Source organism: Nelumbo nucifera, chromosome 8 (genome assembly GCF_055504915.1).
Source record: "Nelumbo nucifera cultivar China Antique chromosome 8, China Antique-T2T, whole genome shotgun sequence".
In the NCBI taxonomy this organism is placed as follows: domain Eukaryota; kingdom Viridiplantae; phylum Streptophyta; class Magnoliopsida; order Proteales; family Nelumbonaceae; genus Nelumbo; species Nelumbo nucifera.
The window spans coordinates 14,890,140-14,913,782 of record NC_142656.1 but is presented as its reverse complement, the minus strand read 5'-3'; the positions used below and the strand labels follow the sequence as shown (position 1 = coordinate 14,913,782).

The following is a 23,643-nucleotide window of genomic DNA, read 5'->3' as shown; positions in this document are numbered from 1 at the left end:
AATTTATTATTAAAATAGTCATTTTTGTCCCATTCAAGTATTGATAATTTCTCCCCAAGTGAGAAAGTTATTTATCCACTTAGTATATGGATATCGGTTAAGTGATACCTAATAAAATAAACTTTTCCTGCTCTCCACGTAAATATAAAAAAGAATCGTAAAATTCTTGGTCAATGAAAACCAAAATTGGATTGATCAATTTTTCCCTCTCAAAATCCCAAAAAAAAACACCCCTAAAAGTTAATTTTGTCATTTTTAAAATATTTAATATGCATATATCACATATAACTAACGGTTTATTACCGATAAATATTAGATCGACACATTTTAAAATTTTAAGACTGAATTATAGATTTATAACATTTTAAAATTTGGAACTAAAATGACATTAGGCCCATACTAAAATGATATTAATCGGTAATCTTCCCTAAGAATTATGATTCGTTATTTGTTGATCAAGTTATGTGGCTTCAATTAATAATATTAATTAATTATTCCAACCTGTCTTTAGAAATAAAGGACCATTCGATTCGAGCGGTTAAAGGGGGCAATTGAACTCCAGCAGGCAGCAGCCTTCTGATAGCTCTTAGCTCTTGTTTCTTCCTCTGTTTCGAAGACGTAATAGAATTTTGACTTCGGCTGTTAAGCAGCGTTTGTTGATCTGATTTCTCCGGCGATCTTCTCTACTTTCCGTCGAGTTCCCACACGATTCTTTACATTTTCCGGTGAGGAATCTACCGAGACATCGGATATATTCGAATTGTTTCGAATAATTCCTCACCTCTCACTATTCTCAAGTCGCAATTTTTATCAAATCACGGATTCGTTGTGCCATGTTTACTTCCAGGTTCTCCTTTTTTGCGTTTCGTTATGGATGGATGTAGACATTGCTGCAAAAGTTCCAGAACATATATTTTTTCGCTTTGTTCTTATTCTTAATCAATCCTTATTTTTCTTACTTCTCTCTTTCTTGCGTTTTGTTTATTATGCGCTCAGGATATGTGGCGCTTGTCTTCCTCCCTCTGAACGGAACGGAGAATTTCATTGAAACCCGGAGTCCTCTGAGGAAATGAATTTGAAGAGATTGTGAAAATGGTAACAAGAAAGGTCGGGAAGTATGAGGTCGGAAGAACGATTGGTGAAGGAACTTTTGCAAAGGTTAAATTTGCACAAAACACGGAGACTGGAGAGAGTGTTGCTATGAAAGTTATGGCCAAAAGCACTATACTTAAACACAAAATGGTGGATCAGGTAATTATGGTCTTCATATCTTAAAATTTGGTTTTTTATGCAACCAGCTATAGAACATTCTTCTTTTACTTAACGCAACTCCCGGAGTTTTTATTTCAAGTTATTTCTTCTTCTTTTGTTTTCCTATTTGCTGCTGCTTTCATGCAGTAGCTGTTAGTAGGACTTCTGATTGTTATATGAATTGTGTACTCATCACCTGTCCTCTGATACTTGGTTGTTGAATGGAGTGCTTTCAATGTGATTCTAGTATATACTTGATAACTTTCGTGCTCAGTCACCATGTTATACTGGGTAATCAGGCAGGATTGGTCATTTAGAATCAGACTAACCGTAAAATGGGCCTAGGGTTGCCTCGTTTTATGTTTCAGCATGCAAAGGGGCAATCTCTGTAGCATTTTATGCCTATGATGATCACCAATATTCCATCCAAAGAGGCTATTGAAGGTAAAATTTAAGTTCTTTAAGAAGATCAACACTTATTCTGACTATCATCTAAAATTCTAGATGGACAATCTAAATAATGAAGCTAAAGCTTAGTTTGTCAAGGGACAACCTCTGTAGCATTTTCTGTCCATGATGATCACAAATCTTTAATCCAAAAATGTTGAAGTTAAAATTTAAGTTCTTTAAGAAGATCAATGCTTAGTTTGGCTATCATCTAAAATTCTAGATGGACAAAGCTAAACAGTGAATCTAAAAGTAGAAAAATTAAACATGAATAAGGAGGAATTAACTTTCACATTTAGGACTTCTTTCAGAGTGACCTTAGTATAGGCTTCTACAAATACTTAGTTTTCTGGTATTCTTGATACAGTTGGTACAGGCATCATCTTATGCTGTTCTGTCCATTTTGTGCTTTTGAGCTTCATTCATACCTTTTCTTCTCCATGTTCTTTGTTCAGCTAACTTCTTTATGAGTTGGATTGCAGATTAAGAGAGAAATATCTATAATGAAGATTGTCAGACATCCTAACATAGTTAGGTTGCACGAGGTATGACATTACATCTTGCTGCATGACTTATTTATATGGCTGATATTAATATATCTTGGTGTCATAATTGTCAAGGTATTGCCTAAGCAACAAGGTGTCCTTGATTAGATGCCTTGCCTGAAAGCCATGTATAAAAATATTAATAAAAAAAGCTATCTATAAAAATGGTGCTCACCTAGGTGATAAAAGTCACAAGGCAGGCACCTTATTGTAATATTATTACTCTGATCATATACTGTTACCATGTATGTTAGTGCATCCTATAGTATATTACATATATTTATGCTTTAAGGATTTTACCATTAAAACATAAAAGAACCAAGGGTTTTAAGAATGGAAAAAGAGAGAAGAAATTGATAGTCTTTTATTTCTTTTTCTACAGTTTCTCTCTCTCTCTTTCTCGCAAATAGATAAAAGGGATTTTCCATCCTTGTTCCTTTCCTTCCTCGTTACTCCGTCTCTTAATTTTTTTATTAGTATAAATTTATGGATTTATTTAGTTTCTAATGGTTTTTTATTATGCAATTGGTCTATTAAATACTATGTTATAGTGTTGCATTTGAAATATTAAAATTAATTGATCTAAAATGATATTATCTTTTATATATGATGTTTTGTTATATTTTGAGAGGAAAATTAATTCTATTAATAAAGAAAATTGGTATTTTCAATTTATATGCATGCTGATTGGTATGTAAAATTAGGAAACTAACCTAGAATTTTCTTTTTCTTGTAAAGTTCTAGTGCCTAGGGGACTTGGCAATGGTGCTCCCCTGTTGCCTAGAATAGCCTAGATGCCTAGATGCTTTTACAATTATGCTTGATGTTCTGGATCCATTATCTTATAAGACTTCATCAGTATGTTGTAAAGCCATGTTTTGTTCTTACTAGTGCTTTTCTTAATGCCTTTATTGAGACGGGCTTTTTTCCTGCTCATTCTTTCTTAAGGTTTTGGCAAGCCGGACAAAGATATATATCATCTTAGACTTTGTAACCGGAGGAGAACTTTTTGATAAAATAGTAAGTCCTCTGTAAATCTCTCTTAAATAAATTGATGAGTGATAACTTTAATGTATATATCTTTGTTAATTAGAATTTCCTTTTGTTGGTTTGTGAAGGAAGTTGTTTTTGTTTATATGAATTATGAACTTTGATGTCATTTACATAAAGGGAATATCTAGGGTTGGAAGGTCTACCTTCGAGTTGTGATCACAGGAGAAAAGTGGTACAGCTCTTCACTCTACGGACATGCAAGGCAGTCCCTTTAGCATTTGTTGATTTGGAGCCTAGGACATATAGAGCAGTTCTCTCTCTCTAACCCCAACCCTTGAATAAGAATCTTCTGTCACCTTATTCATCATTGAACCACCATTCTAGTTCAAATTTCAATTTCAACCATGAATTGATTTGAGCAATAGGAAATCATTTTGCCTGAACCATTATTTGAACTTGGTGAGATGTTCCCTATTGATTATCTAAATATATTTCCCTAGCTAGTACCTACTGATAAAAAAATATATTGCATTTGCATGTTTGGTAGCTCAAATAAATGTCTAACTGGTACTACATTGCTACATTTTCTAGAAAGGTAGGTGTGATTCTTTAAAGGGATCTAAATAAATTGTAAAAGTTGTTAAAGAAAATCCAAAGAAATTATTTAGTTCTTCATAAAACATGCCTTTATTCTTCTTTGCTCAGAAGGAATTTGATGGATTCATTGTGAAACTCAGCAGTGTAGCATACGACAATTTGAAGCCCTGATGTGGGAAGGAGAGGCTAAGAAGGCTAAGGCCTTGTTTGGGAGTGCTTATTGTTAAAATAAGTGCTTATTCAAATAAGTACTTACCAGTATTTGGTGAAAAAGTGCTTCTTTCAAATGGTAGTAGTATAGGTATTTTAAAAATTATGTGGTGGGCCAAGATGGGTCAGAAAGGAATAATTGCTTTTCAACAAGTGCTTAAAAATAAGCACCTTCTTGGGTTCTTATTCAAAATGGGCTTATTTCCATGAATAAGCACTTATTGGGGCTTATTTCCCAAACACACATAAGTGCTTATTGGTATGGTCCCGTCCTAAAATAAGTGCTTAAAAATAAGCACTTCCAAACGAGGGCTAACTTCTTTGAATGCCATAGCTAATTTTTCAATTCTAGTATCTAGGTTTGGTTTAAGAAATAAGTGAACCTAATGCTAGCCTTGAGTTTAAGAAATAAAACTAATGCTAAAACCAGTGAACCTTAATCCACTGCCCTTAAGTTTAAAAAATAAGAACATTTTAGCAGAAGGAAGTGAAGAAACCAGGTCAACCTGTACCCAACCTGAAAAAAGTCGGGTTGGATTAGGGTCGACCTCAACCCAACCCAACTTGGTCCAACTTGCACCCTACTTTGGGTTAATCTAAAACCATCCACTCCAGCAAACCCAACTTTTGAAGAGAGAAAGTTGTGGACAGTTAGCATGTGCCTCATGCTTTTCTTAAGGTCCTTTGTAATTTTTTTATATAATTAACATTCTTAAGAATATTACATCTGATGACAACTAGGATTTCTTGACTTGGAAGGAACTGTATCCCTCTTTCTGAAATCTTCTTCTTCAAGATGATTTTGCTCTGTAACTTCAGTTGTCTACAGAAGTGAGATTCTTCTTCTTACAGTTGTGAGACTCCATTATCTCATTTGTTTGACGAGTTGTTAATTGGTGGAACAGCCCATAATTCTCTTTTTCTTTTTGTTCCTTTTTCTTTACTTTTGTATTTCTGCAAGTTTGTATTTCATGCTACACCTCTGTATTTCCACATGTCTGATAACCAATTACAGTTTCTTTTATTGGTGCAACAAGACAAATAATTGTATTGCATTTTTTCAAGGTTATATGTTATTTCTAGCTGGTTCTCTCCAAGTTCCCCTTATTTTATTTTATTTATTTATTTTTTTGTTTATCATTACACTGTCTTTAGGTTCATCAAGGAAGGCTTCCTGAGAATGAATCACGGAGATACTTTCAACAACTTATTGATGCAGTTGATTACTGCCACAGTAAGGGTGTATACCATAGAGATTTAAAGGTTGGAAACTTGTTAATGTTTTCTTTTCTCCTTTGAAAAACCATGATTTCTAGTTATAGGCCCTTAATTTTTATTTCCTTTCTCATTATCTGTAGCCTGAAAATCTTCTTCTTGATGCCGAAGGAAACTTGAAAATTTCTGATTTTGGACTTAGTGCATTGCCCCAACAAGTAAGCATGTCCTCCTACATTTGGTTTCAATGGATAAGTTTGCATTTAACTGCACACATCCTTTATTGCTTTTGATTACATCAATTTTAGGGAGTTGGACTTCTTCATACAACATGTGGAACCCCAAATTATGTTGCACCTGAGGTACCACTTTTTCTTAAGAACCTTTTGATATTATGCAAACTACATTTCACTTCAAGTTTGAGTCTTATATGTTTGTTTACCATTGTTGGTTTTCTTTGGCCTATGTGCACTTTCATGTCAGAATCTCTTGTACTTGAATTAAGTTGAATTTTTTAATTTGTAGGAGGTGAAGTATCAAATAAGAGGGCCTTTCTACATAATTAAGTTTAGTTTATGTAGGAGCATGTATTCAAATAATTTAATCATAATCAGATCTTAATTGGATACGAGGGTCCTTAATTAGTTTATGTATTGAGTTTCTAAGCTATTATGCCAGTTATTAAAATCATGAAATAATACATTGTCTCAGAAAGCAGTCTTTCCACATTGGTAGGGTTGTCAATGGACTTTGAAAAGTCCCAGATCTGATCTGAGATGTGATCTGATTATTTTGAATTCAGATGATCCATTTACATAAGTGGATCAGATTCTGATCTAACTCCATTCAATCCAATTAAGATCTGATTATGATTAAATTATACATATTCATAAATAATATATAAAGTTTATAATTAACAAAATATATTATTTCATATTTACATAAATTTATTCTATATGTTAATGAATGATTATTTACAGTTTTAAGTTTTCTTTATTTAAGAGATGTTGAAATGAGCTCGGATTAAATCCAAGAACCTGATAGGATCTGAATTGAAATTTGAGACCCCTAAATCCCCTTGGAATTTGGATTCAGATTCAGATTTGGTCTTTATATAAACAGATAAGATTTGGGTGTAGCTGGATCCAATCCAAATCTGACCTGATAACTAAAGAGGGAGGTGACTTGATCATTTTCTCTCAAAAAATCTCATTTGGAACATTTTTTTTCATGCTATCTCATTGTTAATTCAGCTCTGTTTTAACTAATGTTTTCCTTAAGGTGGGTGACAAGAGGAGAGGGATTCTTTCCTTTGCATGTTTTGTGAACTTAGTTGGTTATCTGCTTTATTTAATAGTACTTGTTGTCAATTATGCAAATATATGCTTAATTTTCACTGTTCCAATTATGAATGCAACTTCTTCAATCTTAATTAAACCTTTTTCCCTTTTAGGTGCTCAGCAACCAGGGTTATGATGGTTCTGCTGCTGATATCTGGTCATGTGGAGTTATTCTCTATGTTCTTATGGCTGGGTACCTCCCCTTTGATGAGATAGATCTTCCAATGTTATACAAAAAGGTAATCTGCCTTTGTGCTTTGAGAAATTGGATGGATGACATGATAGGATATATGTAATACTTAATTATTTATTACTTGACAACTAATATGGATATAGACATGAATAAGGGTATCGGAAATGGAGGACACAATATGGGTATGAAGAATCCACTTAATATGGTGATACCATGCCTTAATATTTAATCATCATTTCTAAATACTTACATTGTCAAATTTGATTAGGCATGAAATATCTACCAAATTTTCAGTATAATTTATTAAAATAAAGCAATTGTGTAGTTTTTGAAGATTTCATGCTAAAAATTAGTCCTTGCATCTAATCATGTGGAATCTCTTGTTGTTCCATGCAGTATACAGTATCATTTTAGGTATATATCATGTTTGACATGGGCATGCTAAGCATGTTCAGGTATCTGGGTGTCATAGTTCAACAAAATTTTTTGAACACCCATACATATAAAATTATCTCTCTCTTTGACAGTAAACTTTTGAGCAAGAAAGAAGTCTAATTTCATAGTTGAAATTACTAGACATGCATGCTGAGTTTTATGTTGGCTCAAAGGAGATTTTGAAGTTTTATTTTACTGATTAAGATAATGGTTCAAACTTACCACTTCTTTGATAAAGACCATGGATTTTGAAACCATATTTGCTGTATGATTAAGGTTTGAAGTGTTGATACATATTGGTTTTTGAACCTACCAATACACTCAATACTGAGAGTTAGGCCATGTGGCCACTTTTGAAGAGTACCCTTTCTAGAGATTTCCTGGCTCAATTATTGGAACTTAAAAAAATTTCAGTCTAAGCGAATCACCCCTTTGAATCTTGCATATCGTGCGTATCGATACTTTGAATCTTGTCCATGATAAAGAAAGCTATGAAATGATGGGAGCCGATCTACCCTTTTCATCTGGTGTCATCTGCTAAAGAAAGCAGACATTGCAGTGCAGCTAAATCTGGAAGCTTTTTAGTCAAATTGTATTATGGAGCTCTTACCTATTCTGGTGATGAGCCAGCACCCTGGTGGTGGATTTGGAGTCCCAAAGCTCCATACAAGGTTGTTTTCTTCACATGAACTGCTATTTTGGAAAAGATACCTACCATTGACCAATTACAGGTTTGGTCAACAGATGTTACTTATGTGGGTGCCATAATGAATCAGCTGGCCACCTGTTAATTCAGTGCAACTTTTCTTATAGCATGTTGGTTTGGCTGTCTTAATTTGTATGTTTATCTTTGTTGGGTCTTAAGTCATTAGTTATTGGGCCTAATCTTATTTAGTGTTTATTTTGACTAGGTGTCCCATCACTAATCAGGGGCATTCTGGTCTATTTATGTAACATTATGTAATGTTCTTATATATAATAGATTAGGGCTGGCTGAGAACACTTCTGCCGCCCATCTCATATCTTCTTCTTCTCCTCTCATTCGACAGCTCTATTTTAGCAAACATGGTATCAGAGCGCTAATCTTTCGACTGGTTACAGCAGCCGCCTCTTCTTCTACTCGTAGTTAACTCTTTCACTTCTTTTTTTTTTGGTTGCTGCAAAGAAACCCTAGGGTTGGTCGTAGAACATAGCTGGACCTACATCTAGGGTTTCCCTTGGTTGTAGGACCCAAGGGGAGTTAGACCCAGAGGCTGATGCCCTAATAGACGCAGTACAGCAGACTGTAGCCATTCGGCTAAGATAAATCTGTGTAGAACAGATCTAGGCGGAAGGACTAATCTCAGCAGTCCTAGAATTGTTCGTGGGTGAGGTTATAACCTGCGATAGCAGTGCTTAGCACACAGTAGAAGCCAACACAGCAAGTTGCAGGCTGCAGCAGCAGTGATTAGAACACAGCAGAAGGTAGCACAACAAATTATAATCTGTGACAACAGTAATTAGGGCACAGTGTGCAGTGCAGTACTCGGTGTTTCAGCTCTGTGTCGGGTTCTTAGGACTGAGTTTACAGTGCAGCAAGTTCCGTAAGTGTGAAACAGTTCACTATATATTGTGTTTACAGTCTTGACATTTATGAGTAAGAGAAGATGTCTTCCATATCCAGGGAAGTGTCTTCTAGAGATGTTAGGGCTTGTGGGAGATCTCCTAATTTGGAGAATCCAAATCTGCACAGCCTACATATCACAAGTGTGTTATTGGATGAGTACAACTTCAGAGAATGGTCTGTCTCAGCCATGCTTTTCATCACATCCCGGGAACTCACTGGTTACTTGGACGGGCAGAAGAAGGAACCCGAAGTGGGTAGTGCTGAATATGCAACTTGGCGCAAGGAGAATGCTACAGTTATGTCCTAGCTACTTGCCTCAATGACTCCAAGAGTAGTTAGGACTGTTCAACATTTCTCCACGGCTGCCAAGATATGGGAAAAAGTTTCTAAAACCTATGGGCAGAAAAAGAATAATGCCAGAATTTACAGACTGAATCAAGACATTGCTGCCTTGAGGCAAGGAGATATGAGTGTTGCAACATATTTTGTTACACTAGAAGGACTATGGGAAGAGTTAGATCACCACCTTATTATTGATTGGGAGAATGCCAGAGACAAGGAAAAGCATGACAAACAAGTTGAAGAGGGTAGAGCATTTAAGTTTCTTGCTGGCCTAGATCCTATATATGAGAGCATAAGGTCCCAAATTCTGGGAAGGGATGAAATGCCAGACTTACATCATGTTTACTACCTTGTGAGGAATGAAGAGGTGAGAAGAAAAGAGATGCAGGTTGATACTCAAACTAAACTAGCTGAATAGTCTGTGGAACATTCGGCCCTAATCTCTACAAATCAAAGGGGAAACAGACACTTTGACAAGAGACATCTGAAGTGCACCCACTGTGGAGGGGAAAGGCATGTGAAAGAGACTTGTTGGGTTCTCCATCCGCATCTGAAGCCAGCTGTATTGAGGAAAGATAAGAAGCATCAGAAGGGTCAATCTGCAAGTGTGAATCTGGCTACGGGTCAAAGTGATGATGGTTCAAAACACTCATCCACAGTTACTTCCTCTTCCATGGGACAAACCACTAATTCCCCCGGAACCGGGTCCTTGGGTTTTACTGCCGATGAGGTAGAGGTACTTAGCCAGGCCCTAGCCCGTCTAAGGACCAATTCTCTTCCATCCTCCTCCCTTGCCAGATCAGGTATTGTCTCTGCCTTTAGTGCATCTAGTACTATTGATCCTGCCTCTTGGATTATTGATTCTGGTGCAACTGACCACATGACACACATGTCTTCTCTATTTTCTTCCTATCATTTAATGTCTGGCCAAGATAAAATGAGGGTTGCTGATGGTTCTCTCTCTACCATCTCTGGGAAAGGAGTGGTTGACCTAAGCAAGGACCTCTCACTCAAATCTGTCTTGCATGTTCCGAATCTTTCTTCAAATCTCTTATCTGTTTCAAAGCTTATTAAAAATTTGAATTGTAGCATAACCTTTTTTCCTACTCATTGTGTCTTTCAGGACAGATTGACGAAGAGAACGATTGGGAGCGGTCATGAGTGTGGAGGTCTCTACTACCTTGATGCAGACATCAGTTCGGCCTTACAAACATCTGCTACCAGTAGTCAGTCCAATGTGGAGTCAATAGCTAGATTACATCTGTGGCATGCTAGGCTAGGTCATTTACTGTTTTCATCATTGGAAGTGTTGTTTCCAGAATTATTCAAAGGTGTTTCAAGTCAAGAGTTAGTTTGTGAAGTCTGTCAACTATCAAAGCAATGTAGAACTGTTTATCCAACTTCGAGTAATGACATTCAAGTTCCTTTTGACTTAGTCCACTCTGATGTTTGGGGCCCCTCTCCCATTATTTCTGTTGATGGCTTTTGATACTTTATCAGTTTTATTGATCACTTTTCTCGATGCACATGGATCTACTTATTAAAAGCATGAGAAGAAGTACCGCGGGTAACCATGACATTTTGCAAAATGATTGAAACACAATTTGGCACGAAGATCAAACAATTCAGGTCAGATAATGCTGCAAAATACTTTGAAAGGTCCTTGAATCTGTTTATGGAGGATGCTGGAATGATTCATCAGTCATCTTGTGCTAGTACCCCCCAACAGAATGGGGTTGCTGAACGCAAGAATAGGCACCTATTGGAGACTGCTCGAGCCTTACTATTTCAGCACAAAGTTCCAAAAAACTATTGGTCTCAAGCAATCCTTACTGCATCATATCTGATAAATCGAATGCCATCCAAGGTATTGGGGATGAAAACTCCTTTCTCTGTTCTTTGCCCTCATCTTCCTGACTTTTCTCTTTCACCGAGAGTCTTTGGTTGTGTATGCTTTATACATGTCAAGGATCCGAAGAAGACCAAATTGGATCCTAGGGCTACAAGTGGAATCTTTTTGGGGTACTCCCCTACTCAGAAGGGATACAAGTGTTATGATCCAGTCACCAAGAAAAAATGTCACAAAGGATGTGGTATTCTTTGAGTCTCAATCCTATTTTCATTCTTCCCAGAATCCTCTTCAGGGGGAGACTAGTGGGATGGAAGATGATTCTTCTGTTCCCCCATTCTTTGTGCCTCTCTCTACCTCAGGCCTTCCATCTTCTCCTCCTAATCCACCTAGTTGTGGTATCCTGGGTGAATCTAGTGAGGCTTCCATTGTATCAACTACTACTAGTGATGTTGCAAATATTACTGAAGACTCCAACAGGCTACAAAGAGATATCAGAATCACCTACAACAGAAGGAAGAAGGGCCCTCTAACTCATGACAACAACCAATTGGACTCGGATCAACCTGTCTCAGAAACTCAAGGTAATCCTATCAGTTCCTCTGACTTGGATCTTCCTATTGCCCTTCGTAAGTCTACTCGTTCTTGTACTATCAGACACCCCATTGCTGATTTTGTGTCTTACTCACATTTATCTCCTCGTTATTGTTCTTTTGTGTCTGCTCTCTCTTCTGTGCATGTTCCTACCAGGTATTCTGAGGCAGTATCTGACCCAAAATGGAAAGAGGCTATGGACGAAGAAATGAAGGTCTTAATGAAAGCAGGGACTTGGGAATTAGTGGATCTACCAGAAGGGAAAGGCACTGTTGGATGCAAGTGGGTGTTCACTGTGAAGCATAGGGAGGATGGGTCCATTGAAAGGTACAAGGCTAGACTGGTAGCAAAAGGGTTTACTCAAAAAGAAGGGATTGACTACAAAGAAACCTTTGCTCCGGTGGCAAAACTCAACACAATCCGAGTTCTATTATCATTAGCTGCAAATTTCTCATGGGAGCTACATCAGTTGGACGTGAAGAATGCTTTCTTGAATGGCGACCTGCATGAAGAGGTGTTCATGGATCCTCCACCAGGTTATGGGTTTGGGAAGAGGGTATGTAGACTGAAAAAAGCCCTATACGGCCTTAAGCAGTCCCCTCGAGCTTGGTTTGAGAAGCTATGTGGGGCCATGATGAAAGGGGGTTACACTCAAAGTGGGGCAGATCATACCCTATTCATAAGGAAGAGAAATGGCAAACTTACAGCACTTATTGTCTATGTGGATGATATGGTAATTACAGGGGATGATTAGGAAGAGATTAAAAGACTAAAGGAGGTCTTGGCTGCTGAATTTGAGATCAAAGACCTGGGCCAACTGAGATACTTTCTTGGGATTGAAGTTGCAAGATCCAAAGAGGGCATCTATATATGTCAGCGGAAATACATTCTTGATCTTCTTCAAGAGACAGGCATGATGGGGTGTAGGCCAGCAGATACTTCAATAGAACAGAATCATGGTCTACAGGAGTCAGTAGGAGAGGACTACCTTGATAAGGAAAGATACCAAAAGCTAGTGGGGAAGTTGATTTACCTGTCCCTCACTCGCCCTGACATTGCTTATGCTGTACATGTTGTCAGTCAGTTCATGCACACTCCTAAAATCCCTCACATGAAAGCTGTGGAAAGGATCCTCAGATATTTGAAGTCTTGCCCGGGGAAAGGGATTCTGTTCAGGAAAAAACAGTGAAATTGAAGTTGAAGGATATATTGATGCAGATTGGACTGGTTCTGTTGGGGACAGGAAGTCCCTTTCTGGGTACTGCACCTTTGTTGGAGGAAATTTAGTTACATGGAGGAGTAAAAAACAGAATGTGGTTGCTAGATCTAGTGCAGAGGCCGAATATCGAGCTATGGCTCATGGTGTTACTGAACTTTTATGGCTTAAGATCCTACTTGGTGAACTTGGAATTAAGATGGAGTGTACTCTCAGGTTGTACTGTGACAACAAGGCTGCCATCAACATTGCAAATAACCCAGTGCAACATGATAGAACGAAACATATTGAGATAGACCGTCACTTTGTCAGAGAAAGAATTGTCTCAGGAGAACTTTGCATCCCTTATACTCCCTCCAAGATGCAGATTGCAGATGTTCTGACTAAAGGGCTAGCTACAATGAAATTCGTGGACTTACTTGGCAAGCTAAACATGATTGACATCCATGCTTAGCTTGAGGGGGAGTGTTGGTTTGGCTGTCTTAATTTGTATGTTTATCTTTGTTGGGTCTTAAGTCATTAGTTATTGGGCCTTAGTTACTGGGCCTAATCTTATAGTGTTTATTTTGACTAGGTGTCCCATCACTAATCAGGGGCATTCTGGTCTATTTATTTAACATTATGTAATGTTCTTATATATAATAGATTAGGGCTGGCTGAGAACACTTCTGCCGCCCATCTCATATCTTCTTCTTCTTCTTCTTCTCCTCTCATTCAACAGCTCTATTTCAGCAAACATAGCATATGAGTTCTTTTCATTCAATTTTTCAATAGACAGGGTCCAATACCAGGGGACCTCCAGACTCTGTTTTCTTCTTGGCCAATACAAGGTTTTAACCAAAGGGGTAATTGCAAAGTGTTATGGAAGTTAGTCCCCCTTGTCCTCTTCTGGAACATGTGAAACTTGCATGGTTTTGAAAATAAAGAATCACTAAATGAAGTTATATCAGGAAAAGTGGAGATAACTGTCATTCTGTGGGAAAAGTCCCACAAGGAGTTCAAGAATCTCAACTATCAGTTCTTTCGCACACAATGGAGTCCAATCATTTTTGACAATTGCAGTGTCCAATATGTACTTCCCTTGCAGCAGGCTGATTAGTTGCATATTTTGCTTATTTTGTTGATATATATATTTTTTTTATGTAAAGAAGGCTACATACTTGTACATGTTTTGAGGGAAACCCTCCATCTGTTTGAATGCAATTACACATTGTAATCTGAAGTGCTATACTCGAAGTAGCAAGGAAGAAAAGAGAATGACAGAAAAGAAGAGAATGTCGAACTGTACTAGCCAGTCGACCAGTTCTTTATTTATAGATGAATATAGTACAAGGTACAAGAAATTACTGGGATGCCCCTGATTAGTGATGGGACACCCAGATGACTTAAACATTAAACAGGATTAGGCCCATTAACACAAGCCCAGTTACAAGAAAAGTTAAACATAAGAATGGGCTAATAAGAACTCTTATCAGCCGAACATAACTCTAATATTCTAACACTCCCCCTCAAGCTAAGCATAGATATCAATCATGTTTAGCTTGCCAAGTATGTCCCTGAACTTCGTTGATGCCAGCCCTTTAGTTAATACATCTGCAATCTGCATCTCTGATGGAGTATAAGGCACACAGAGTTCTCCTGAAATAATTCTCTCTCTGACAAAGTGTCGATCAATTTCAATATGTTTTGTCCTGTCATGCTGCACAGGATTGTTGGCAATGTTGATAGCAGCTTTATTATCACAATACAGCTTGAGAGGACCCTCTGTCTTGATACCAAGCTCATTAAGGAGAGTCCTGAGTCGTAAGAGTCCAGCAACCCCGTGTGCCATAGCTCGGTATTCTGCTTCTGCACTTGATCTAGCCACAACATTCTGCTTCTTACTACGCCATGTGACTAGGTTTCCTCCCAAGAATGTACAGTAACCTGAGGTTGATTTTCTGTCTCCAACAGACCCAGCCCAATCAGCATCAGTGTAGGCTTCAATTTCAAGTCTGCTGTTTTTTCTGAATAAAATTCCTTTCCCTGGGCAAGTATTCAAGTATCTGAGGATTCTTTCCACTGCTCTCATATGAGAGGTCTTTGGTGAGTGCATGAATTGACTGACAACATGCACTGCATAGGCAATGTCTGGCCGAGTAAGGGATAAGTATATCAGTTTTCCTACCAACTTTTGGTACCTTTCCTTATCACAGTATTCCTCACCCATTGATTCTTGTAATCCATGGCTTGGTTCTATTGGAGTGTCTGCTGGCCTGCACCCCATCATGCCTGTTTCCTCTAGGAGATCTAGCACATACTTTCTTTGACATATGTAGATTCCTTCTCTTGATCTAGCAACTTCAATTCCAAGAAAGTATCTCAGATTTCCCAGGTCTTTGATCTCAAATTCTGAAGCTAAGAACTCCTTCAGCCTCTTCATCTCTCTCACATCATTTCCAGTAATCACCATATCATCCACATACACAATGAGTGCTGTAAGTTTGTCATCCTGTCTCCTTGTAAACAATGTATGATCTGCATTGCTCTGAGTGTACCCTACTTTCTTCATGGCCAAACAAAGTCTCTCAAACCATGCCCGGGGAGATTGCTTCAAACCATATAATGCTTTCCTTAGTTTACATACCTTCTTTCCAATATCATATCTAGGTGGGGGTTCCATGAATACCTCTTCATGAAGATCACCATTTAGGAAGGCATTCTTCACATCCAGCTGATGAAATTCCCAAGAGAATTTTGCTGCTAGTGACAGTAGAACCCTGATTGTGTTGAGCTTTGCTACTGGGGCAAAGGTTTCCTTGTAGTCAATTCCTTCCTTTTGTGTAAACCCCTTTGCCACGAGTCTGGCCTTGTACCTCTCAACTGACCCATCTTCCCTGTGCTTTACTGTGAATACCCACTTGCACCCAACAGTGCCTTTCCCTTCTGGCAGGTCCACCAATTCCCATGTCCTTGCTTTCATTAGGTCTTTCATCTCCTCATTCATGGCTTTTTTCCACCTTGGATCAGATGCCGCCTCTAAATACCTGGAAGGGACACTTACAGAGGAAAGAGCAGACACAAAGGAATGATAGGCAGGGGATAAGTGTGAGTAAAAAACATAATCGGCTATGGGATGCCGAGTGGTACAAGAACGAACAGGCTTACGGAGAGCAATAGGAAGATCCAAATCTGAATTGAGTGAATCAGAATTACCTTGTATTGCAGAGACAGATTGATCTGAGTTCAACTGGTTGCAATCATGAGGTTGAGGGGCCTTCTTCCTTCTACTGTATGTAAGTATCTCTTTCTCTTGTTTACTGGAACCTTCAGAAGTATCAGCCGAATCTGGAGAAGCAACTGGCACAGTGGAAGTCTCACTAGGTTGACTCGGAATGTTATAGCTAGTAGTAGTGGAAGGTGCTGAAATGGGAACAAAAAAGAAGGGAGAATGAGAATCCTCATCCAACCCACTACTCTCCCCCTGAAGAGGATTCTGAGAAGACCCGAAATAAGGTTGAAACTCAAAAAAGACTACATCCCTGGTGACATATTTTTTCTTGGAGACAGGATCATAACACTTATACCCCTTCTGCGTAGGAGAGTACCCCAAAAATATTCCCTTTGTAGCCTTAGGATCCAGCTTGGTCTTCTTTGGATCTTTCACATGTATGAAGCATGTACAACCAAAAACCCGCGGGGGAAGAGGAAATTCTGGAAGAGTGGGACACAAAACAGAGAAAGGGGTCTTCATACCCAGTACCTTAGATGGCATCCGATTTATCAGGTATGATGCAGTGAGAACAGCTTGAGACCAATATTGCTTGGGCACATTGTGCTGGAAAAGAAGGGCTCGAGCTGTCTCCAATAGATGTCTGTTCTTGCGCTCAGCGACCCCATTTTGCTGAGGGGTGTAAGCACACGATGATTGATGTAACATGCCTGCATCTTCCATGAATGAGTTCAGGGATCTTTCAAAATATTCAGCTGCATTGTCTGAACGGAATTGCTTGATCTTTTTATCAAATTGTGTTTCAACCATCTTGCAAAACATCATAGTTATCCGGGGAACTTCTTCACGTCCTTTCAACAGATAAATCCAAGTGCACCGAGAATAATGGTCAATAAAACTGATGAAGTAACGGAAGCCATCAATTGAAACAATGGGTGAAGGACCCCAAACATCAGAATGAACCAAGTCAAAAGGGGCTTGAATTTCATTACTAGAAATTGGATACATTGATCTACATTGTTTTGACATTTGACACACATCACAAATTAAACTCTGACTCGAAATGCCCTTACATAATTCGGGAAACAACATTGTTAAGGAAGAAAAGGACAAATGACCTAGCCTAGCATGCCACAAGTGCAGCCTAGCTATTGACTCCACACTCTCCGGACTAGTAGTAGAAGCTTGCATGGCTGAGCTGACATCTTCATCAAAGTAGTAGAGGCCCTCATAATCATGACCACTCCCAATCGTTCTCCTCGTCAATCTGTCCTAGAAGACACAATGAGAAGGAAAGAAAGTTATACTGCAGTTCAAGTTTTTTGTAAGCTTTGAAACAGACAACAGATTTGAGGTAAGACTAGGAACATGTAGGACTGATTTAAGAGAGAGATCCTTGCTTAGGTCAACCACCCCCTTTCCAGAGATGGTGGAGAGGGACCCATCAGCTACTCTCATCTTATCCTGGCCAGACAACAAATGATATGTGGAGAATAAGGAGGACATATGTGTCATATGGTCAGTGGCTCCGGAATCAATCACCCAAGAAGTAGAATTAATGGAACTAGATGCACTAAATGCAGAGGCTGTACCTGATTTGGCAAGAGAGGTGGAAGCTAAAGAATTGTTCTTCAGACGGGCTAATGCCCGACTGAGAACCTCTACCTCACTAGCTGTGAAGCCCAAAGTACTTGGTCCAGAGGAGTCGGCAGCCTGCCTTGCGGTGGAAGATGACACTGTCTGAATACTCTGTGAGTTGTCACTACTGTTGTTGGTTGGCAAGATTCCCACTTGCTATGTGGCCCTTCTGTTGCCTTTTGTCCTTTCTCAGAGCAGCTGGCTTCAGATGAGGGTATAGGACCCAACATTTCTCCTTTGTGTGTTTCTCACCACCACAATGTGTACACTTGAGGGACTTCTTGTCTGAAAATCTATTCCCCTTAGTGGAGACTAAGGCTGAATGTTCTCCAGGTTGTTCTGTTGACTGTGTCTGGGAGTCAATTTGCATCTCCTTTCTCCTTACTTCTTCATTCCTCACCAGGTAGTAGACATGGTGAAGCTCAGGTAATTCATCTCTCCCTAGAATCTGTGACCTTATACCTTCATATACAGGGTCAAGACCCGCCAAAAACTTGAAGGTTCTGCCCTCCTCAATCTGCTTATCATGCCTCCCCTTATCATTAGCATTTTCCCAATCCAAAATCAAATGGTGGTCAAGCTCTTCCCAGAGGCCTTCTAGTGTTGCAAAGTAGGTTGCCACGGACATGTCTCCTTGCCTTAGAGCTGCAATGTCTTGGTTCAGCCTGTAAATTCTAGCATTGTTCTTTTTCTGGCCATATGTCTTAGATACTTTCTCCCAAATTTTAGCAGCTGTGGGGAAGTGATGAACAGTTCTGGCCACCCTAGGAGTCATAGAGGCCAGCAACCAAGACATGACTGTGGCATTTTCCTTACGCCACACGGTGTATTCAGGACTGCCAATTTCTGGTTGTTTCTTGTCTCCATCCAAATAGCTTGTGAGGTCACGAGAGGTAATGAACAGCATTGCTGAGACAGACCACTCTCTGAAGTTATACTCATCTAGCAGCACACTTGTAATCTGCAAGCTGTGCAGATTAGGGTTTTCCAGGTTTGAGGACCTTGTAACAAGTCTGTTATCTCTAGAGGAAACTTCACCGGATAGTGAGGACATCTTGACTTCAGTCCAAGAGTTGTTCACAGTGCTGTAGGTGATTCTGTTTAGGACTGGCCGAAGTGGTCACAGTGTTCACCGTGCTGGTAGAAGTGTTCACAGTTCGGGTACTGTGCAGTGCTGTTTAGGACTGGCCGAAGTAGCAAGTACAGGGCTGTAACTGAACCAGTTCACAGTGCTAGTAACTGAAGGCTTGTTGTGCAACTTGAAGTAACTGTGCAGTGCAGTAATTGAAGTTCACAAAGTAGGACTGATAACCGACCTGAAGAGAATCTGTAACTGAAGTTACCACAGTTCTGCCCAAGTCTTGCTGGGGCACGAAGCTGCAACTGTAGAGGAAGCTCTCCCTCTTTCGGCTAGTGCTAGGACTGCTGAAAACAGTCCTCAACTAGGTCTGTCCTATACAGACCTCTCTTAGTAGCCCAATAGCTACTATTTGCTGGAGATAATCTAGTAGGACATCTACTTCTGGGTCTTACTTCTCTTGAGTCCTACAACCAAGAGAAACCCTAGGTTCGAACTTGCTTTACTCTCTTACACTCCTAGGTCTTCATTGCAGCAACCCAGAAAAGGAAAAGAGAAGATGAAAAGACAGCAAGAGAAGAGAGTGCACCTACTGAAACCAGGAAGGAGCTAATGCTCTGATATCATGTAATCTGAAGTGCTATACTCGAAGTAGCAAGGAAGAAAAGAGAATGACAGAAAAGAAGAGAATGTCGAACTGTACTAGCCAGTCGACCAGTTCTTTATTTATAGATGAATATAGTACAAGGTACAAGAAATTACTGGGATGCCCCTGATTAGTGATGGGACACCCAGATGACTTAAACATTAAACAGGATTAGGCCCATTAACACAAGCCCAGTTACAAGAAAAGTTAAACATAAGAATGGGCTAATAAGAACTCTTATCAGCCGAACATAACTCTAATATTCTAACACACGTCATCATCATCCATGCCTTATGCCAATTGTATGGGGTCAGCTACATGAATCGTGTTTTTCCAATTCATTATATTTAAATCCATATCCACTGTTAAATTGTTAGTGCTTAAATCATTTCTTCCTACTTCTACCCTCCTTTGGTCTACCCTGAGCTCTTGTAACAAATCACTTCTTCTAACTGGTGCAGTTTGTGGTCTTCTATGAATGTACCCAAACCATCTTAGTCTGCTCTCTCTCTCTCTCTCTATCACATATTGGAGCTACTCCTAGGTTCCTACGGATAACTTCATTCCTAATCCTATCCTTTTTAGTTTTTCCACTCATCAATTTTAGCATTTACATTTCTGCTGCATTCATTTTCTGGACATGTTGTTTATTGACTGCCTAACATTTTGTTCTATGATTATTAGTTTGTTATCTTCATTTAGGATCTGATTTTTTCTGGTTTATACTTTAGGCATAGGCACTTGAATAAATACATGACTTCTGAGATGATTGACTCACAAGTAGGACACTAAGGATTCTTAATAACATTACTAAGCTGTAGTCTTTATGATCTGGGATCTGGGTATATTTCTAATTATTCTTTTTGTTTCATTTATAGATCAATGCAGCAGATTTTTCCTGTCCACCTTGGTTCTCTCCTGGAGCAATGGCATTGATACGTAAAATACTTGATCCAAATCCTAAGAGTGTGAGTACTACACAGACCATTTGTTCACTACCTCAATAAGATGCTAATAGACAATGATAGAAAGATCCTAGTTATCCCTCCCATTTCTGAGGTCTTTGATAACCAAAATTACATCTATCAAATTTGAGTTTCTATCCACACTTAAGGTGGTGACTAGACCTGTTCATGGGCTGGGTAGCCCAATGGCCTGGCCCGTTATTTTTCGCGCTTGGAAAAAACTTCAGGTCCACGGGCTTGGGCTCGGGCTTTAAATACCCGACCCAATCATTTTTTGGGCCAGGCTTGGGCTTTCTCAAATAAGCCCAGCCCTATACTATTACATATAATAAAAAAGCATTTATGTTATATATAATAAATATATATATAATATTTATTTCTTAAATTATTAATAAATATTAATTTACTATTAGGAAATACAAATTAGTTTATTAATTTATTAAATTATTACTAATTTAATATAATATTAGTTTATAAAAGTACACTGAAAATAAGACATTTTGTGTATAGGTTGGGCTTCGGGCTTTATATAAGGGCTGGGCTCAGGTTCAAGATCTAGGCCCGATGGTCAGGCCGGGCTCCGGCTTGGGCCTGCACATTTTCTGTTGATATAGAGGCAAAGCCCGGCCCGGCCCATGAACAGGTCTAGTGGTCACTATGCAGTTTTATATCTATTGACTTAACTTTCCTATAAGTGAGAATTCAATGGTCAAAATGATATTTCTTGTAACATATGCTACTATCTAATAAATTGATCTGAAAGGCCAATGATGGAATGAGAAACAATGGTATGTTAAATACCTGAGAAGATCATTAGTAATATCATTACCACTTGCCTCATCCCACTTATGAAGGCGATCCAATTCCTCCATTCTGCTCTACTGAAGGCCTTATGCTCACCAAAGAGGATATATGTGGGGATGCATGTTAAATAAAATGATAATGAAGAAAAAGAAAATTCCTTAATGAACTTTCAGTTGTCTTTTCTTTTCTTACCATTTTCCCATGTTCATGCAGCGAATTCGGATTGAAGGAATAAAAAATGATCCATGGTTCAGGAAAAACTATGTTACTGTTAGGCATGGGGAAGATGAAGTAGTCAATTTGGATGATGTACGAGCAGTTTTTGATGACATTGAGGTAGGCCATTTTTAGTTCCTTCTTTATCTTTTACTTTCCTTCTTGTAGAAATGAGAATTGTGAAGTAATATTTCATGCTATTAAACAAAGAACAATAAGAGGAAAGCTGTAAGAGAGGAGAAGAAGAGAGGAGAGAAGAGAAAAAGATTGAGAGCCAAAAAGTCATGTTGGCGGCACCAGTATTAGTATTTATATTAGGGCGATAAAAAAATAAAGTAAAAGTACAATATTGCCCATGTAGCACTAAAGCTGAACTTAGGAAAGTCTTTTAACACTCCCCCTCAAGTTGGGACATAGATGTCAATCATGCCCAACTTGTCACATAAATCATTATGCCGCAAGTAATGTAGGCCCTATGTGAAGATGTCTGCAAGTTTCTCTTCAGAACTGACATAGGGTGTATACATTTCCCCACTGACAAGTTTTTCCCTAATAAAGTGTTTTTCGACCTCAATATGCTTGATTCCATCATAGAGAACTGGGTTGGCTGCAATGTTGATGGCAGCCTTGTTATCACAATATAAAGACCAATGTTTTAAAACGCGGAGGAGTGACGTGAGGCATTCCACTACCTAGAGGCGTGAGGCGTAGTTTAGAATGCAAGAGGCATAAGCCTCCCAAACACAAGGAGGTGTAAGCCTCCTTAAGAGGAGGGGGTTAGGAGGAGGATGAAGAGGAAGGGGGGATCTCATTTTTTCTTTATTTTTAATAAAAGTCTTTTGTATTGAGAAGAATAAAGATGCATAACATTAGTTCAAAGGGGGGGTGTCTTGTCGAACTCGCTCGCCCGCCGAAGCGGAGCAAGACCCCCCTAACTAAAAAGAAAAACAAATTGGGCTGCATCGAAAAGGGGGCAGGGGGTCTGGGGGGTGAAGCCCCCCAGCCGAAGGGGAAAGGGGCAAACCACTTTCTTTCCCCTTATCTTTTCTTCCCTTTTCTTCCCTTCCCTTTCCTTTCCTTTTCTCTTTTTTTTTTCTTCTCTTTCTTTTTCTTTCCCTTCATTTTCTTTTTCTTTCCTTTTTTTTCTTTTTTCTTTTTTTTTTCTGGCTTTTTATATTAGATGTGCACGAGGCGTACGCCTCAGAGGTATCAGCGCATCTGGCATATACCTCAGGGCATTTTAGGAGCGCCTCGCCAGGCGTACGCCTCCCACGCCTTTTAAAACACTGGTAAAGACATGGGACCATCAATCGTACATCCCAGCTCACCCAACAAACTTTTATCCACGTAATCTAACTCTACGAGACATTGCTCTATATTCAGCTTCAGCACTAGACCTAGCCACTACATTTTGTTTTTTTGCTTCTTCTCCATGTGACTAGGTTTCCTTCACAAAGGTACAATAACCACTAGTAGATTTTCTGTCATCAATTGATCTTGCCAGTCTGGATTTGTATCCACCTCAACCTTCAAATGTCCATGCTTCTGAAACAAACCAACACCTAGGAATTTCTTAAGATATCTGAGGATTCTCTTAGTTGCTTCTAGGCGGGTGGTCTTAGGGGCATGTATGAACTGACTAAGAATCCCCACAACATAAGTAATGTTTGGCTGTAGAGGTGTAAATTGGGCCGTGCTTACCTCCTCTAGGATACTTAAGAGGTCCGGCCCAGCATGGCCCATGGCACGAGCCTAGGTGGGCCCGACCTGGGATGGCCTATAAGCTGAGCTTTGGGTTAGGCCAGGCCATGATAAGCATATTTAAAAAAAATGTTAACAAAATAGACAAAAATTGAAAAAAAAATCTTAAAATTTTCTATGTGAATTTTACAAAAATCTTAAAATTTTATTTTGCTTCACATCTTTGATATACTAACCATGGCAACCACCTAATTTGTGATTTAGATCAATAGGGGAATCAGTTGGCTTCACCCCCAACTTTCCTGAATCTTTGTAATAGATCTATGATGTATTTCCTTTGATAAAATGAAGATCCCCTTTTGTGAGTGGGCAACTTCAATTCCAAGAAAAAAACCTTCAAATTGAGTAGCAAGGAACTCATTCAACTTTTGAATTTCATCTTTCCAATCACCAGTAATAACTATATCATCAACATATACTATCGGGGCTGCAATTTTACCTTCCCTTATTTTCACAAACAATGTATGGTCAGATTGATGCTACTTATAGCC

General features: G+C 38.9%; 1 protein-coding gene across 5 annotated transcripts in view; it reads left to right on the top strand.

Moving 5' to 3' along the window:
• The first annotated feature begins 515 nt into the window (after positions 1-515).
• The window catches only part of LOC104592446 (CBL-interacting protein kinase 24), a 49,536-nt gene continuing 26,408 nt past the window's right edge, over positions 516-23,643 (top strand). The window contains exons 1-10 of one of the 5 annotated variants that reach the window (XM_010251821.3): positions 516-847; positions 997-1,251; positions 2,181-2,243; positions 3,192-3,263; positions 5,199-5,306; positions 5,402-5,476; positions 5,567-5,620; positions 6,712-6,837; positions 20,285-20,374; positions 21,389-21,511. In XM_010251821.3, the coding sequence (XP_010250123.1) occupies positions 1,093-1,251; positions 2,181-2,243; positions 3,192-3,263; positions 5,199-5,306; positions 5,402-5,476; positions 5,567-5,620; positions 6,712-6,837; positions 20,285-20,374; positions 21,389-21,511 (870 nt within the window). In that variant the 5' untranslated portion in view covers positions 516-847; positions 997-1,092. Of the gene's footprint in view, positions 1,252-1,596; positions 1,696-2,180; positions 2,244-3,191; positions 3,264-5,198; positions 5,307-5,401; positions 5,477-5,566; positions 5,621-6,711; positions 6,838-20,284; positions 20,375-21,388; positions 21,512-23,643 lie in introns of all 5 variants that reach the window. The other 4 variants (XM_088892854.1, XM_010251822.3, XM_088892853.1 and 1 more) reach the window with 4 other exon arrangements.